The sequence below is a fragment of the Aythya marila genome (assembly GCF_965140915.1).
Source record: "Aythya marila genome assembly, chromosome: 18".
Taxonomy (NCBI): domain Eukaryota; kingdom Metazoa; phylum Chordata; class Aves; order Anseriformes; family Anatidae; genus Aythya; species Aythya marila.
In genome coordinates, this window is record NC_139059.1 from 11,807,954 (window position 1) to 11,826,656 (window position 18,703).

Below are 18,703 nucleotides of genomic sequence, written 5' to 3' on the forward strand. Positions count from 1 at the left end.
TGGCATTGGCATTGCAACAGGCTGCCTAGGGAGGTTGTGGAGTCTCCTTCTCTGGAGATATTCAAGGCCTGTCTGGACGCCTACCTGGGCAGCCTGCTCTGAGGAACCTTCTTTGGCAGGGGGGTTGGACCCGATGATCTTTCGAGGTCCATTCCAACCCCTACAGTTCTGTGATTCTGTGATTTTTCCTAGGCTGAACCACACCATGCAGTCAAGGAATGTCCACTTCTTTAACTTATACTAATTACCTTATTATCATCCATCACTGTATTAAGAGACTCAATCCACATCGGATCAATATCCCCATCTAGTACCATCCACTTGGGACCATCATGTGTGATGTTGGCCAGCTCTCGCATGATTGATGAAAACAGTCCTGGGAAGATGACAAGAATATCATGATGAACAAATTTGCCACCTGCTCTAACATTTTTCTCTAGCATCCTACTAAAAACTATCATAATAAATGCGTTCCTCTTAAGCATTCAAAACTCTACGCACCTGTACATGTTTTAAGTAAGAAGCATTTCTATATCATGATATGGGTCTAGTTTGCTTTGAAGAAATCATTATGAAAATGACTGAAGGCCTATACATGAGCTTCATTCCTGCCAAGAATAAGGGGTATGAAAAGTGAAGAGTAGATACTCAGAAGCAGAAGGAGGTACAAATTACACAACACAGGGAAAGCCATCTGAATATGCCTTGGAATTTCTTTTAAGTGTTTTTTTGTGGCTCAAAGTATTTCAGGGAAATCAAGATGCATTAAATGCCGGGGCATGGCCTTAGTGAGATTGAGGGGAGAACAAGCATAGAATGACATTGAATGACAGAACAAAATGTCAGTAAAATCAAGGAGACAGAGCATACAGTGTCTCAAGGGCAGTAAATAATGAATGTTAAGAATAGCAAGGATGCTGGGAATAGAACAGCAGTACTGCAGAGAAAATAAAAACTCCACAAAATTATTGCTGTCCTCTACACGTGAAAATACCAGGGGAGATGCTGGTCTTCATGAAAAAACAATCAGGCAAAAAAAAAAAAAAAAAAAAAAAAAAAAAAGCACCTCTCTCTTAGTGAATTGTAACAAGCCGTCTTCTTTTCTCCAGGGCAAGCTATTACTTTGTGATCCAGAATCCAGACCAGGAACAGCTAGTGGCATTATATGACCAAAGATAAAGCTTGCATAGAGCAAATGCAGAACAGCTCACCCAAAACAGGTATCTGATTTTGAGATCAAGTCAAAAAAAAAAAAAAAAAAAAAACACCACAACATTTCACTGTGTCTGCCTCCACTCAGCTCCTCACATGTTAAGCACGTGCCTTGGAAACTGTCTCTGAATCTGCTCCAAGACCAATAGTATCAGAAACATCTACTGTCTCAGAGCATCAATGCTCCCCTCACATGCACCACAACAGCAGCAGAGAGAAAAGTGTCTCTCTTCTAACTTTGTGCATCCACACCACAAAGCTATCTTGGGGCTTAAAAGAGGAGCTTGGTTCTACAAAGAACACTTTTAGGATTCCCTTGTGGGACTTTTTACCAGCTAAGACATACAACTTTTTCATCTCCCATTAATGAATGGAGTGATGGGATGACAGCATCATCTCTTGCTGGACTGTGGGAAAAGTCTCCTTGCTGCTATTTGACAAAAAGAAACAAAACTTTAAGGACTAGTTAACACAAAGATATTTGCCTTGAAACCTCAGGACAGAGCCATCTACACTGTTGTAGGCTAGAAAAGACTGGAAACCCGCCTTTAAAAGGTCCCTCCTGCTGTTCAGTACCGCAGTCCTCGATCTGCTGCTGCAGCCACTCTGCATAGTTCAGGCTGTCCCCCACACTCCCCTCTGTCATTTCTGATTTACGGTCCCTAATTACAATTAAAATGAAATTAACTCTGACACTAGAACAAATCAGGAGGGTCAGGTCAGGTCTGCAGTGGAGGCCAGGAGAGGTGGGCGGCAGTTCATCTCCTGGTGAGATTCTGTCCGAGGATGATTTACGGCAACGTCTTCCCTCACCTCCCCCACACCTCTGAAACCTGCTACAAACGTAAATCAAAGCTGCCTTTCCATATTAGACAGAGCCAAAAGTTTCACTCCAGATCTCCGTGACCTTTCAGGAAGTTTTAAATGTGCAACTTGTTTTCCTCAGGAGTGATCAGGATCAACAGATTGGCAAATTATGATGTACTGCAGATATGAGAAAGCAATATTTGGTGGAAAATACTGTGGTGGAAAAGCGTCACTTTGAGGGCTTGTTGTGTTTGCTACCAGTGACAGTGATGGCACATGCTGGGGGACCCCAATGTACACCCCAGGGCAGAGGGGAACCCAGCACCTACCTCTCTTCTGTCGCTAGTCCAGCCCACTCCAAAAGACTGTCTGCCCCATTTAGGAGCTAGTAACTGTTGGTCTTCACAGACATGACATTTATCCTTAGGGCAATAGGATAAAGCAGGTTTATGCTACACTTCCCATTTGAAGATCAAATAGCTAAAACATCCTATAAATCCTTTCAACCACAAACTCTCATGTGGGTGTGAGCAGCAGAGAAGCAGGCTTTGAGACCTGTACACAAAGAACCAGTCATCTGGCTGCTGCTCAAACAGTTCATTTAAAAAAAAATAGTAATAATTCCTTCTTTTCCTACAGATTCAGGGATGAAAATACACTCACCATCTTTCCATTCTCTTGTTGCTGGGTTAATGATCCCAAAAAGCTCATCGTTGGTGACTGCTTTAGGGTTGAGGTCTGTCCAGACAGGCCGTCGCTTCATTATCTGGTAAGTCCTGTGCAGAGATCTCATCACCTGGGACTTGCCTGTGCCTGCTTTACCCACCACAAAGACAGAGTGCCGGACTGTCAGCAGCTCCTCCAGCTGCACCACCTGAGAAAAACATGGCCAAATTTCATACAAATATGCCATATTACAGATCAGCTCTACAAAGCAGATCCCATTGGACTTTTAGTTTAGAGAGGTGTGACCAAGATGCACAAATCAATTTGGCCTTGAGTTTGGTATAGCCACTCTAATCACAATGGGTGAAAACTTCAGCCTGCAGTCAAACCTCCACCAGTATTTTCATCTCTCAGCCATTAGCTGACAAGGCTCTGCTCTCCAGAGGCCATGCTGTCATGAAGCTACAAGGGTTAGCCTCTTTGTAAACTCAGGGAGTGAGTCAGTGCTGTCTTTTGGCAGGCATGAATACATCAAAACCATCATAGTACACTGCGTCCTCCATCAAGGTCAGTCAGCAAGGAGAATATTGCACAGAGCTCTCTCTGTAGAAGCAAAGACGATTGAGAAAACCCATATGACCTGATGGAGATGTAGGTATGGCAGAAGATCGCTTGGTCTTACTTTGAGCACGAAGTTGTCCTCAGCCTGCAGTCGGAGGTCCAACACAGCCTGCCTCACAAAAGACTCAAAATTCAGGTCACGTTTCCGAGGCACATCCAACGCGGGGAAAAGATCCCCAATCAGCCCCATAAACACCGGTACATCATCAGTCACAATCTTGGGGATGTTGAAGTCACGAAGAGAGCGCATCAAAACTTGATCTTCAGGTCGCTCTGGGTCATCTCGCTTGAGGGAGCCAGCAACAACTAGCACTGACTTGATAGCCCGCAAGCCCCAGTCATAGTGATCCTACACAGGAGAAAAAGGAGGGATGAATTTATGCTTAGACAGCACACCACTGTGCGGGGGGAAGACCCAGCAGCTCCAAATGGCCAGACAAGCTGGCAAGGGAAATACATCCAAATCTGTTATTTGCATTGCAGCCAGAGATCTCCTCCAGCCTGAGTAACCTGATTTCCATTTCAGTAGCTGAGATTCCTGTCAGGGGCAGTATTAAAGAGTCAGACAGCTCAGCTGTTCCTACCACCATGTGGGCTCAGAGCTAGCAGTAAAAACAGCAGTAGGACGTACACTAAGCAAGAGCTAAGCAATTTGTTTCACCTAAATGACAACACAGCTAAAGCATGGCCAGCCAGACCCATGATAGCCCAAGCTGGATTTGCACAAGCTACCCAGGTGAAAGGCTTGTTAGTGAATTATGAGGTCCCAGATACCCAGGTTTCTCCACAAGATTACCACATTGGTCACATCAGGCTCCAGATGCAGCCCACTGAGCAGGGCCAGTGAGGTCATTGCTGAAAAAGGACCACGGAGAGGCATTAGAGATCCAAAGCCAACAAGCATCTCTTTATATTCCTGCTTTGTTAGCACCCTTCAGAGCACAACGCAACACCTGACTGTTCCGAGTGACAGACCACAGTTTCCACCAAGCCCTCTGAGACAGAGCACAAAGTTTCTGTAACCAGGCACTTCCCCAGGCCTCATGCTGGCACAGCCACAGTCAAGTTTTCCACCTGGAGTCCCGATTCAGTTCTTCTCTGGACCCAGCTTCAATTTATACAAATGATGACAAAGAACAATCTAATTAGAGCTTTGCACTGAAAGCAACCCTACTTGGTCAACATCTGACAAGACAGGGAACCATGAGGCTGAACTCAGAGAGGGACAGACATCATAAAACCATCGCAGGAAGGAGAATCAATAGGAACTAACAGACTGGAAAGCAAAGGGTCAATGAACACTACCCCAAACATGGTATCATTTGAACCCCAAGAAAAATCTCTCACTGTAATACAGCTGGTCAAGTACTTACGTCCCTGCAGATCCCCTAGTAAAACAATTTGATCACAAACCTTCTCCCAGCTGCCAGCACAACCACAGCCATTAAAGAAAAGCTGAGAAGCTTGAGCCACAGAGCTGAAATGGCAAAGCACTTTGTTCCTGGTGACTTTGAAGATCAAGATGCTTCATTGAACTGTCCAGACACAGAAGTGGGCTCACCTGCTTGGACAGGAGCTCTTTGCAGAGCTGGTACAGAGTAATGAACTTCCTGGCTAATGCTCGGGCCTCAATGAATCCCTCAGCCACCAACATAATTTCACAGATCAGCTCAAAGTCTGGCACAACCATCGCGCATGGCCTAGAGACAGGAGAGAAAACAGTGCAGAACAAATATTTCTTGACTGCAGGTCTTCTAAGGAACAGGAACAATCAGCTGCCAATATTAGTGAGGACTTGTGTGGGCTTGAATTCAGAGGATACATGCAAAATATAAAGCCTACATTACAGGGTGTCCCTGCCCACAGCAGGGGGATTGGAACTAGATGACATTAATGTCCCTTCCAACCCAAACCACCCAATGATTCTCTAATTCTATACTGCTGCTTATGCCAATCCCTATGGCACAGGAGCTGCCTGTCCAGCTCTTGCTGGGTTTCTCTGAGCTCTGTTCTGAGCTGAAACATGAGCTTGCCTTTAAGTTCACGTGAAAACACCTGTGCAAGCACTGATGAAGGAAAAACACAGTACTCAGAAGAAAATACTATTGTTGAAGCCTCTCTATTAAAATGAATCAAGATTGCCTTTCCAGGCAACAGTCTTATCCTGCTGGATAGAATACCAAATGCTGGCAGCACTGCCTGAATCAGCAACAGTGAATTATATGTGTGATACCTGGGAAAGGACAAAAACGGTGGCCTGGCCAAGGAATTTACAGACTGACACAGACTGGGGCCTCTCCCCCACCTTATGCAAAGTCTTAGCACTGCTCCTGAAACAGGATGGGTCTCTCCCAGTACAAGTAGTGCTAGTGTGGGAGCTGGAGGGGAAGGGAAACGGGAGTGAGAGCCCTGTGCAGGCCCACCAACCACATGTCCAAGAAATTTGCTGCTAGGGAAATGGCTGTGAAAGCTCATGGAGAGACGTGTGGTAACAAAGCAAGTGGGATAATGAATCCCAGAGCAAAGCACACAGAAGATGTGGCCATCTGGGAATGCTGTTCCACAGTTAAGTGCAAGGGAAGCAAACAAATGATCATGCCCTGTCCAGCTGAAGGACCAAGGCTGTGCTTTCACCATATTCAGGTACAAAAAATGAGAGAAAAGGCGACAACAGCCTTTGTTTACTGCAAATGAGGAGCTGGTTTGCAGACATAAGAGGGCAGTGAATGTACAGCATTATCTTCCAGGACTACTCCTGTAAATCAGGTCATGCACGGACTTTACCATTGCAAGGGACACAGCTCACTTTCCCTGCCTCTGTATTCACAGACCCTGGCTTCTTGTGCAAGGTAGAAATCTGTGAATCCCCAATGCATTTCCCCACAAAAACAAACTCAAGCCTACAGTATTAGTGGACAGGAAAAGAGCAACTGACATCATCTTCCTGGAGTTGTGCAAAGCATTTGACACTGTCCCCCATGATACACCTGTCTCTAAATTGGAGACACATGGATTTTTTTGATGGAGCACTTGGTGGGTAAGGAATTGGCTGGATGGTCTCACTCAGAGAGTTGCAGTCAACAGCTCAATGTGCAAGTGGTGTTCCTCGGGGGTCAGCACTGGGACCGGCACTGTTTAATATCTTTGTCAGGGATATGGACAGGGGAACTGAGTGCACCCTCAGCAAGTCTGCTGATGCCACTGAGCTGCGTGGTGCGGTCGATGTGCTGGAGGGAAGGGCTGCCGTCATGAGGGGCCTGGGCAGGCTGGGAGGTGGGCCTGTGCGGACCTCACGAGGTTCAGCAAGGCCAAGGACAAGGTCATGGATCTGGGTCAGGGCAATCCCAAGCACAAATCCAGGCTGGGTGGAGAAGGACCTGGGGGTGTTGGTAGACGAGAAGCTCTACATGAGCCAGCAATGTGCTCATGCAGCCCAGAAAGCCAACTGCACCCTGGGCTGCATCAAAAGGAGCACTGCCAGTGTGGCAAAGGAAGGAATTGTCCCCCTCTGCTCTGCTCTCATCATACCCCACCTGGAGCCCTGCATTCAGCTCTGGGGCTCCCAGTATTAAAGGACATGGAAGTATTAGAACAAGTCAGAGGAGGCCCACAAAGATGATCATGGAGCTGGAGTACCTCTCCTATGAAGACAGGCTGAGGGAATTCAGGTTATTTAGCCTGAGAAAAGTCTTCTCTTTATGAGAAGAAAAGAATCCTGGGAGACTTTATAGTGGCCTTCCAGTACCTAAAGGATGCCTACAGGAAAGACGGAGAGGGACTTCTTGTCAGGAAGTGTGATAGGACAAGGTGTAATGTCTTTAAACTAAAAGAGGGCAGGTTTAGATTAGATGTAAGGAAGAAACTTTTTACTCTGAGGCACTGGAACAGGTAGCCCAGAGAAGCCCCATCTCTGGAGGTGTTCAAGGCCAGGCTGAATGGGGCTTGGAACAACCTCGTCTAGTGGAAGGGGTCCCTGCCCATGGCAGGGGGTTGAAATTAGATGATCTTTAAGGTCCCTTCCATCCCAAACCATTCTATGATTCTTCATCCCAAAAAAACAATTTTTGCCAGTCTTATGCTAGTCATGAAACCCAGACTCACCTAAATAGAGCTTTTAAATTCTCAGGTAGCTCAGTTCGCCCTGCATAACCAGGGTTCATGGTGATGAAAATACCTACTGAAGGTACTAAGTTAATGTCTTCTCCAAGAAAATTGAAGGATTTCTTCTTCTCCCTTATTGCATCCTGCACACTCTTTACCTAGGAACCAAGGCAAAATTTTAGTAGTTATTTTCAGGTATGAAAAAACACATCAGAAGACACATCAGAAGACAGTACTGCTTTCCTGACACTTGGCCCCATAACAGACAGGGCTTGTCACTGTTCCCCCCATCCTTCACCCCCACCCCTCTTTTTTTTTTTTTTTTAACCAACTCTATAAATCTTTATACACTGGAGTAAATCTGTGTGCCAGTATCAATCTCCCATCACAGTCAAAGCGGAGAGAACTGAAGAGTCTGGGCAAAGTGCAAAGGAGCTGCAAGAATCTGTACCATTGTTCCAAAAGGCACTGGGGAACATGGGTCCACATGAACAGCCCAGGAGTATAAAATGCCCCCAAAGCCACCTGCACCTCACCCAGGCTTTTGACATCAGCCACGACTTCTCAGCACATCTTATAGCAAAAACCCCACTAACAGCCAAGTCACGTCTTTCAACTTCCTTGCCTAGCAGGAGACCAGACACCAAGAAAAAAATGGGGCTGCCCACACCCCCACAACACAGCCAACACCCCAGCGCAGTCCCAAGAGTCTGACACAACACGGGCTCAACACTTCACCCTATTCCTCTGCCCCACACTCAGGTGTCTTCAGGGCATCCCAAAACCCTCCTGTGCCTGTCCTGCCCCTTGACTAAAATGCTAGGCCCAGAAAAGGAGCAGCATTTCCCAATAAACCTGGCCTCTTTACACCAAGCAAGCTTTATATCACTTGTTAAGATTTCGAGACATCAGATGCTTAATTTAAACCAAAACCACAAGGCAGAAGGCTTCCCCTGCTACCTTCGCCCACTAATATTATAATCTTTTTCATTTGCCTGATTGCAGTTTTGTTCTCATTCCTCACCTTCCAAAGAGATTGAGTTTATTAAAGCTAGATCATCTTTTGGCAAATAGAACTTTAGCAAGGGAGAAATCTATTTTCACCACTCTAACCTTACTAATGTTTGCTATCTTAAAGTTAAGCAATTAATCGATTATTTTTTTTTTCCTGTAAGGAACCATATCGACATTAGCTGCATGACTAAGACAGCCAATTAAACATCGCCATGGTTACACTCCTAATAGCAGCCAGGAGACACGATGATGGAATGACAGCCGTGCTGCTTTCTTCAGATGCGGTGCTCCAGCCAGGAGCGAGAGAATCATTAGCAGTTGAGTCATAGCTGGGCTTCTTTTGTTCAGCTTCCCCTTTTATTTTAAGATCCTCAAAGACTTTCTTTCAATGACAACTTTAAACTAGAATCTGATGGAAGAGAAATTGAGGGAAAGACACACAAACTCCTGTACCCGCCTGGAGCTTCTTTAGGATGTCACATAAGGTACTAATCAAGACTGAGAGGAAGATGAGAAGAGTGAAGAGTCCATAGAGGGGTTCAGAATGTCTCTGGATGAAACACCTACAAGAGTATAGAAACTTCTGGGTTCTAGATCTTTTTTCTGAAAAATTGAGTCCAAAAGGGAGTCTAGGAAGAATTCTGCACCTCAGTCAAACACTGGGATCCTAAAACCCTGCACTCAACTGACACTTGGGTCCAGAACTTAAATCTTTCATTATCCCAGTTTTTCACAATAAAGTTCCCTGAGGTTCAAAATTTTCAGTGCTGCCAATGTCAGAACTGTCTCATTCTGGACAGTGCAACCAAGCCCCCTCTCTCCACCCAAACTCTTGTTTGGAGTTTGGAAGCTACAGGTTATCCAGACAGCCTTTCTGCACACACATCCCTCCCTGGTGTTTTCAGAGGACATCAGTGTGATATAGGATCTGGACAACATCCAGACACAGCTCTCACCTTCGAAGCAAGTGCCAGGAGAAGCAGCAGGGCCTGCTCTCACCCTGATGCCCAGTGGTTTTTGCCACACTGTCCCAGATTTCAGCCCCTGCCAGAGGGGATTCACACCTGCAGTGCTTCCCCTCGATGCTCCTTCACCACTCACCGGGTACAAATGAGCAGCATGCAGAAAGCCTCTCCTCATACCATCCTTCCCTCCATGTAAAATAATTCCAGATTTCCTCATTGGCCAGTAAGGGGAGGAGGAGGATGACGCAAAGTGCCAGAATACATATAAGCACAAGAGAACAGAACTCCCCAGCATGATGGGGAGGACAGTCTCCTTTTCGGACCCTCTCTCAGGGCTGCTTTATATGTGCTTTATATAGGACTCAACAATTAAATGAACTTAACAAGTTAAACTAAGAAGGAGACAAGAAACCATCCTTTAGGGAAAACTCCTCTGTATAACCACGTACAGATCAAGTAGCCCTCTCTGAATTTTAACTCCATAGTCTCAGTGTATCTGAGGCAAGCACATCAAGCAAGGCTGCAGATCTGCCGGGGGTTCCAATTCCTGAGTATCACCTGTCCCACATCAGCATGGGCATGCACCAAGATGCACCCATGGGGCTGCAGGCTTTCCTTCTAAGAACTGTGGCACTCAGCTGGGAATGCCCTCTGTACACATTTCATCATGCTCTCATGACAGATACTGAAATGAAACCTACATCCACATGAAAACAAAGGAGAACAGACTGCAGAGTCTTGGTGACAGGTTAGCATGAATTTTGTTATCTTCGATATATTCCTATTTGTCACATATGATTCACAAGTTGTGCCTGACTGAAGGCCATAAGTAACCCCCAGGAAGTCCAGCAGATCATGGATTAGTCCCAAACATCCCCCTCTCCTCCATGAAAATTATTCCCTGCATGGCAGATTGAATAGCCATAACACAGTTCTCCCCCCTGAAATGATGTGCTACAATTATCTCACAGCATGTTAATGATACAAGTGTCTTCCTCAGGAAGACTATGTACAGAGCCACAGTGCATACTGATCTGGAAAAAGGTGCTATAAAGAATTGTTCAACACAAATGCTATAATTGTAGGAAGGAGAAGAAGCAACAAAAATGTTTTCAGCATATTACTGCTACATTTTGTCAGTGCTGTAATATTCATGTGATTAATCTTGGGATATAATCCCTCACCTGCCTACACACCGAACTGTGAAACCAGCAAAACGCACTTTCCATATTTACTCTCACTGTGAAGAATACAACATGGCTCTGTCTTGTTTGCGGTTTTTGTTTGTTTGTTTGTTTGTTTTATGAGCATTTCTCCACTCACCTGTACAGCCACCACAGAAAGGACTTCAACTGAGATCCTGTTAAACTCATCAAAGCAGCCCCAGGCTCCTGTCTGGGAAAGGCCTTTGTAAATATTCCCACAAGACTGGAAAATAAAAATAAAAAAATACAAACTTACAAGAATGAAATTACAAATGGAAGCAACTCCAGAAGAAAATAAATAAATAAATAAAGATTTTATTTCCCAGCCTGTTTATTTATAGCTATTTACAGTCTATTGTGAGTATTCAGAAAAGTGCATGGGAACAGCAGGCACAACTCAATTATAATATTTATAGCTCTGCACAGTTTGCCACTTGATTTGCTAATTGCACTTTCTCGATATATCTGTGCACTAGTTTCATTTAAAGGTCACCTGTGCTGAATTACTTATGGCCCTACTTCCTGGGAGAGCCCATAAGCTGAATAAAATATGATCTGAGGCTACCAAAATCACTGTACCATGCCAGACCAGCAGAGAGCAAAACTCAACCTGATGATCCAACATTCTGCAGTGACTGAAGTTTCAGCAGGCTTTCCCTTTATTCTGGCAAAGGATCCTGAAAAAGCCAGGCCAGGTTCCTTCTGATGCCAGGAACACGATGGGGAGAAATGACCAGGGCCAAGGTAGTAGCACAGCCTCAGTCTCAACTGAACAGGCCAAAATTTTTGAAGCATTTCAGATGAAAATCTAACTCCAAAAGGGAAGTGAAAGGTGTAATGATGCAGAGATCACAGTTCAGGGTTCTGCCTCCCAAAGAACTGCATGCAAGTCTTAGAAAAGAAACGGGAAAAGAAGAAGGAGTTCAACAGAAAAGAACATAGCAGAGATCTGAGAAGAGGTGGTGGACCAGAGTGATCTCAGCTGGATTACTCTCAGTCCTTTGGTTTCATCAGGCCCCAAACATCCCCAGTCCAACATAACAGCACTGTAGCAAAGGGGGGAGCAGTACCTTGTAGTCCATCTGCTCGGAGCAGTTAAACACGTACACCATGATGCCTAGGGCTCGCCCCAAATCTTTAGTAGTCTCTGTCTTGCCAGTGCCTGCAGGGCCTGCAGGTGCTCCGCTCATGGTCAGGTGCAGTGACTGCGTCAGGGTGATGTAACATCTTTCACAGCAAAAGGTGAAGGGAGAAAAGAACAAGACTGAGACTTGGTCCTACAAGTCACTGTTGGGGTGCAGAGCAATGGGACTGAGATAGTGCACCCAGGAGATCATTTGTTCTGCAAAGCAATACATGCGCAGAGTGCATGTGCAAGCTAAAGCTCCTCCTGTACCACCTCTGCCTGGTTCTGTTTTCTCTAAGAGAAACATCGTCTTCCACCACAGTCTGCTGATGGGTCTTCATGTCCAGACTTGAGCTTTCTTTGAAACCCCATAACGATCATTGATATTGGGCATATCCCACACAGCATGGGAAAAGGTTGGTTTTTCTGAAAGCTCTTCCTCTTGCTGTCCAGTGCTATCCAGCCCAGAGCATCCCATTCCCTGTGACTTGCAGAAATCTACTCAGACGGCCTAGTAATGGTCCCACACAACGCTGCAGCAAGCCCCAAAGCTCCTCTGTCATGCTGATGGCAGACACCAGGAAGGTGCCCACACACACAGTGCCTGTACTCCCTGTATAATCCACAGAGTTGCAGTCAATATGGTCAAAACCTGATGATACACAGGGTCTTGGCTCAGCTGGCTAATACGGTTGGCCTGAGCCACCTGAGGTGCTCCTGGCCACTGAGATGTCACAGGGTGGGAAGATGTGACCCAGGGTCCACAGAAGACTTGAGTGTTTCTGGATTGACAGCTGGAAGACAGCTAGAACATTGCAGAGCATCTCAAATCACTCTAGGTGCCCCCATTGTGACAATTGAACCAAGCAGTAGGTGTCTACTTCAAGATAGGAAAAAAAGTTTTCTAGAACCACCAACTAAATAGCATGGACATCCCATGCAAAGGCAAACACCCACAGGTGAGCATCTTAATCTGTGAGATAATCCCACCCCAGTAACTGAGGCACAGATACCCTAGCAGGTACTACCATCAAATCACAAATCAGGTGAGAGTTAAAGCTCTGCCACCAGATTACTGGGACATGGAGAAAGAACAAAATGGACGTGGGTGTCAAATCTAAACCCATCCATGTTTGGCAACTGTGTCTGACTGCATGGCGAAGCCCAGCTGTGCCTGAGGACCTACCTGTCGGTCAGCGGAGTGATCACAAGCCGAGGGGTATTGCCAAGGTATTCGTAGGAGTAGAGGAACTGGGCGTCACAGATGTTGGCAAAGCAGTGACGCTCCTCGTCTGACCATCTGTGCCGGAGCTGCGACAGCCAAACAAACGCCTGCGCGTTGTCCACCTGCAACACAACCACAAGCACCATCACAGGAAGGCCAGGGATGCCAAGAGCAGCACGTAAAGACTTCTGAAGAGGAGACTTCAGAAGCAGCAAGCTGTGAAGAGGATCTTATAAAGCAAACAGAGTAAGAGCAGGAGCAGAGGCTGTCTTGACGAGGAAGGGGCCGCAGACAGCACCAGGGAAACAGGCTGGGGACAGGAGACAAAGACGCCCATGGCCAGTGCTCTCTGCACAACTGGCAGTCAGGCCACCAGGAGATGGACAGTTTTACTGCAAACTGGGCCCAGGCACCACCAAGCCAAGCTGAGCCCCTGGAGCCAGAAGCTCTGTGAGCAGGCTGGCTGCCTCTGAGAGGACACATGGAGGCTGGGAGTGGAGCCAAAACCCAGTGCATGCAGGACCCCTTCCCATCCAGCTACAGGGCTAGACATTTGGCACAAAAGGTGTGCAGGACAAAGGGAGACCTGAAGGAGTCCCTGTGGCCCCACACCAGATCAAGAAGGCTACAAAACAGAAAGCCTGAATGCTTTTTCTGACCTTTTAAATCCATAACTGAGACCACATCCAGCAGCTTCCCAGCATGATGCCACTGCCAGCCAACATGTGCCTGGGCACAAGGGCCTAGGGCCACTCTTTCACTCCTGGCATGAGTCTGTGGCAGTTATGAGCAGACCCTCTGTGTTGTAGGGTCCTGATGCAGAGCAGCACTGCATGGCTGACAGAGGCGTTCTGCCTCCTCACCATAAACGCTGCCAAAGTAAAATCAGCCCTCTATCTCCCACTGAGGCAGTGAGTTGAACGGCTTGTGGTTGGTCCATCCTTCCCTTAAACCCCACTCTAATAATGAGACCAGGACCATGCTGAGCTGCAAACACAAACCTTCTGCGCTATCATCTTTGCCACCACATCCCGAGCGTGGACATCAATGGTGCATATGGTCATGATTTTCTGCCTGTCACCCTTGGAGAGCTGCCCAATCAGCATGGTTACAAGGGTGTTCAGCTGGGTCACTTGCTTCTTGTGATATTCCTTCATTGCATTCTCGTAGCCTTCCTCCACCCTGGCAAAGGCAATCCCAACCTCGGTCGTCCACCAAATTTGGGTACAGGAAAGAGCCACCTAGGGAAAAGGGCTGACTCAGTATCAAGGAAAACAGCAGAACTTCCTTACATTTGAGTGTCTCATGGGGAGATCAAAGAAGAAGTATCCATGACATGAAAATAAATATTTTTGATACAGTATTCATAACAGACAGGATAACAGGGACCTGCCCTATGATATTCATTTAAAGCATATCAATGATACAGACATATTTAGCAGCTACTTATTTGTAAGTGAGCACCTTTTGCATGCCAGACACAGCAGACAAGGAAGAGCTGGATACCACGAGGCTGCCAAAGGTGCAAGTGAGTAGCTCTTTCCTCTCATTAGACCTCACGATTCATTTTCCTGTTGCACCTTTTTCCTTCGCTGGGCATATAAACTTCTCTTTGACTCACAGGGTGAAATAGCCACTGCTCAAGCCCATGAGATATGTAACCCAACCAAATGTGTATTTTACCTGCATGGGGATCAGCCTGGAAAATCCATCAGGAGATTGACAGGATAAAGGACAACTTAACCTCCATCCCTCCTGGACAGCACAGTGGACACCAGGAACACCCCCCACTCACAGCTAGAAGACATTTCTTTAAGATGGGAAGGGCAGGACTGAAGGGGAAGCCCAGAGCTGCCTTTCCCATGCACCAGCCTGAGAAGAGGTGAACAGCAGCAGATACCTGGGCAGGGTAGTCAAAGAGCCACTGTTCCCTTGGCTTCTCCTCATAAGCTGATACAGCTTCTGTCATCTCGTCTCTAACTGTAGCCCTCATGCTGTCCAGTACGTGATTCAGCCAGACCTCAACCTGGAGACGAGATAAAATCACAGTAACACATCTGCTTTTAAGCATTTTTGGCAATTAGTGAAGATACAGAATGGCACAAGCATCTCAACTCTTGAGTTAGCCATCCCTCAGCCTCATTCAGACTCAGTTGACTTAAATGATTCCATTACTACAGGATTGGCATGTGTAGACTCTAACAATGACAGGCAGATTTTACTTGAACTCCAGCTATAGAAGAAACCGAAATGAACTCCACCGATGAGTGGAACAGCATGTTCCACCTCCAGGCCATGAAAAGAATCACACCTAGGACGTGGGCACAATCTCCCAGCAGCAGAAAAAGCTGCTGCTGAACTAGCAAACAAGATTTCTTCTGAAATTAGTATTTCAAAGACTAAGTCCTCCCAGAGAAGATAGTATAAATTCAGCAAGCTCCATCTCTGTGGAGTTCAGTGACTGATACACACTCCAGCTTCCTGTAACAGTCCATGCAGAAAGGTGCAACTGCAGGAACACATTAGCTGAGCAATAATGGGATTCTTAAATTTCATATGACTGTGGACTGCAATGCCTATGCCTTACTTCAGTGAAAACCTAACCACAGTGAGGCTGTGGAGTAAGAAGGAGTAAAGTTACACAACCACCTCTTCCAGCCTTTGTCTCACAAAGGAAGAGTACTGAAGCTCTACCCCATCTTGGTGACAGAAGTCCAAATAAGGGGTGGGAGAGCAGACCCCACCAGACAGTTCTGATGCACAAGGTTTCCTTCTGACCTGCCCGCTGCAGTCACAGTGTCCGCTGAAGCTGACATATTCCTCCTCTCTGCTGTACATTCCCAGGCCAATCTTGGTTGGCTTTTGCTCAGAGTCCATCTGGAATTTCATCTTGGCCAGGTTGTCAAAGAGTTTGGAAAGATGACGTTGTACCTGCAAAAAGAATGTATAATTGAAAGAATTGTATAAAGTGATCAAGACGGGACAAGCAGAATGGCCATCATCATACACACTTTACAAGCAGAGTCATACTCAAAAAGCATGCTGTTGGATGTCTCGGTAGGACCACAACTTTTCATGCATGGCCAGGGTCACAAGCCTCTTGTTCCTCCTAACATCTACATCTATTTCTCCTTGATTTAGTAAGCAGACATGCCTTAATAAAACACATTTTTCCACTGAGAAATATCCCATTCAGCCCACACCTTTTAGGAAATCCCCATTTTGACCAAAAGAGCTCTTCCAGAAGGAAAAGAATAATTGAACCCTGTTCTGTTCACACCTGGTTAAGTTTGAAAAGTCAGCAGGGAGGGGCCAGAATTGCTGCTGTAGGCTCTCAGCATCAGCACTTGCCTTCTGAGAGCTGAGCAGATCACCAGCACTTCTTCCAGATCACTACCAAAGTAAATCGCTGCATGTCACACACCACTGCCAACAAAGGCAGGCTTCTCCTAGGGCTGTTGTTCTCCCAGCAAGGGTCAGCCCACAAAGCAGTCCCAGAGAGGAGATGCCTCTCTCAAGGACAGCCAGGGATGGGGAGATGGAGCCCAGGCAAACTCCCACAGGTGGGATGAGATGAGAACAGCCTGAGATGCCTGGTGTGCTGAAGCCTAATGTGCCAATGCTTTCAGAGAAAGATGGGTGGACTTATCCATTTAATTCTGACTCCCTGACTCACAAAAAATTACAGCACTCCCTCTTACAACCTGCAGGCTGACATATCTCAGTATTCTTCTTATGCATTTTCAAGCAGGGACAAATCCTGACTACTGATTACTTCCAGGAAGAAGCTGCCACTCACTAACTCCCAAGATAAACATCTCTCCTTTCAAATCTTAAATAAACCACAGAAAACTTTTCTTACATCTAGAAATTTCTGCTCACACATCCCCACTATGCACTCCCATATGGGCCAGTCTGCACAGCTTCGGACATACTCCAGTACTTGCTATAATCCTGCCAAAGCAGCCCTGAATACACCTGAATCCACGCAAGTTCAATATCCAGTTCAAGAGAATAATAGCATTATGTATTTAATCCTCCTTTAGGAACGATCAGACTTTGAAACTACAGTGGAAAGGCTGAGAATGTATCCATGTATGATCCTACTTGACATTTACTTTGATGTTATTGCAAATAGATTCAAATAACAGAGAAAACACCAGGAATTTCTTCTTACCCCATGGAGCATTTTGACATAGTATCTTTTGTTTCCTGCATTTTTATTTTCCTCTCCATTTTAAGCATCAATCAACTATGTATTTGTAATGCTCTGAGGGCTGAAATTACCCAGCAGCAGAGGCAGATAATAAGCAGTGGTAAAGGCTAGTGAAAAACAGCAACATTTCCAAATGCATGTACAGACCCCTGCTCTGTGCATACATTCATATTCCTAATTAGATGGAAAGCATAGAGAAGGTGAGATTATCCACTACTGAAGGATGGAATAAAGTATTTATTTTGTATCCAACACTCTTCATTTGCTGCAAATATTTTGATCAGTTTGATAAACCAAGCTTGGGACAAATAATGCGTCCCAAGCAAGGCCAGACAGAACACAGCACTACCAGACAAAGTAGCTGAAGCTTCCTGACAGTGGCTCCCATAGCACTAATAATTAACCCTAACATCACTACACTCTGTATGGAAAAACTTATGCAGGTCTTCTCGGGACTGAATCCTCTGAATTATGCCCACTGTGGGAGAGGAGGAGTCTGTGCTTATCTGGGGAATGCTGGCAAGAACACAGTCAGGTCATTTCCTAAGGTTACAAGAAGTTATTCCACAGGCTGATCCAGAAACCAAAGTTTGACAGGAGGAATGGTGCACTGCAAGTGATTTCCCCATACCTGGCATTCAGGCAGCATCCCCATGGCTGCATCCTTCAGGCTGGAGGAGGTAAGCTGCCTTGGTCAGAAAGACCAGAACTCCAGCACAGGAGGTCAGACACTACACCTGAGCCCAGAGGCATGCAGGTATGGACAGCAACCCAGGAGTTCTATTTGCTGGCCTTGGCCATGGCCACTCACTGTTCAGCCACCAGCTGTCTTGCCTCTTTGGTTTCATGCTCTTCCCTTCACCTCTAATGAGGACACCCCAAAAGGCCTTTGCACCCGGGAAAGGAAGAAGTGGCTGAATAGCAAATGCCTTTTCAGCCTGAAAAAGGGACCTCTCCAGGATGGCGTTAGCTGTCAACATTTCCACGTCTGAATGCCCAGTCTGCAGCTCTTTCAACAGCAGTTGAAGGGTGGCATCCCAGGTTCAAAGTCCAAGGTCAGCAACAAGTTTTGGCTGAGATCTTCAAGAACAAGGGTTTCTTCTAAGCTAACCGTATCCCAGCACAAACAAAAACAACAGTTTTGCACCATCAGAAACATCAACAAGCTCTGCTGTGTGCAGTGCTTTCAGAACAACCCACAAGTATCACCAGGGCTACATCAGACAACGCAGTGTGCATTGACTTTCAGACAATCACAGAATATCCTGAGCTGGGAGGGACACAGAAGCATTAAGTCCAACTACTGTCCTCCCTGTCCCAGCTCCATGCCGTTCCCTCGGGTCCTGTTCCTGTCCCCTCCGCTCCCTGTGAGGGAGCTGCAGGCTGCCATGAGGCCTCCTCTCAGCCTGCTCTGCACTGAACAAACCCAGGGACTTCAGCCGCTCCTCATACATCTTCCCCTCTAGACCCCTCATCATCTTCGTAGCCCTCCTTTGGACATTCTCGTACAGCTTTATGCCTTATATGACAGATGACAGCTAGCTG

At 46.2% G+C, this 18,703-nt stretch overlaps 1 protein-coding gene across 7 annotated transcripts in view; it reads right to left on the reverse strand.

The window, feature by feature from the left end:
• DNAH9 (dynein axonemal heavy chain 9) overlaps window positions 1-18,703 on the reverse strand; it is a gene marked incomplete at its 5' end in the record, with an annotated part of 196,372 nt that overhangs the window by 140,944 nt on the left and 36,725 nt on the right. For all 7 annotated transcript variants that reach the window (XM_082775013.1, XM_082775014.1, XM_082775018.1 and 4 more), the window contains 11 exons: window positions 249-376; window positions 2,683-2,893; window positions 3,368-3,655; window positions 4,868-5,006; window positions 7,408-7,565; window positions 10,710-10,814; window positions 11,662-11,818; window positions 12,904-13,064; window positions 13,944-14,183; window positions 14,843-14,968; window positions 15,721-15,873. In XM_082775013.1, the coding sequence (XP_082631139.1) occupies window positions 249-376; window positions 2,683-2,893; window positions 3,368-3,655; window positions 4,868-5,006; window positions 7,408-7,565; window positions 10,710-10,814; window positions 11,662-11,818; window positions 12,904-13,064; window positions 13,944-14,183; window positions 14,843-14,968; window positions 15,721-15,873 (1,866 nt within the window). The remainder of the gene's footprint in view (window positions 1-248; window positions 377-2,682; window positions 2,894-3,367; window positions 3,656-4,867; window positions 5,007-7,407; window positions 7,566-10,709; window positions 10,815-11,661; window positions 11,819-12,903; window positions 13,065-13,943; window positions 14,184-14,842; window positions 14,969-15,720; window positions 15,874-18,703) is intronic.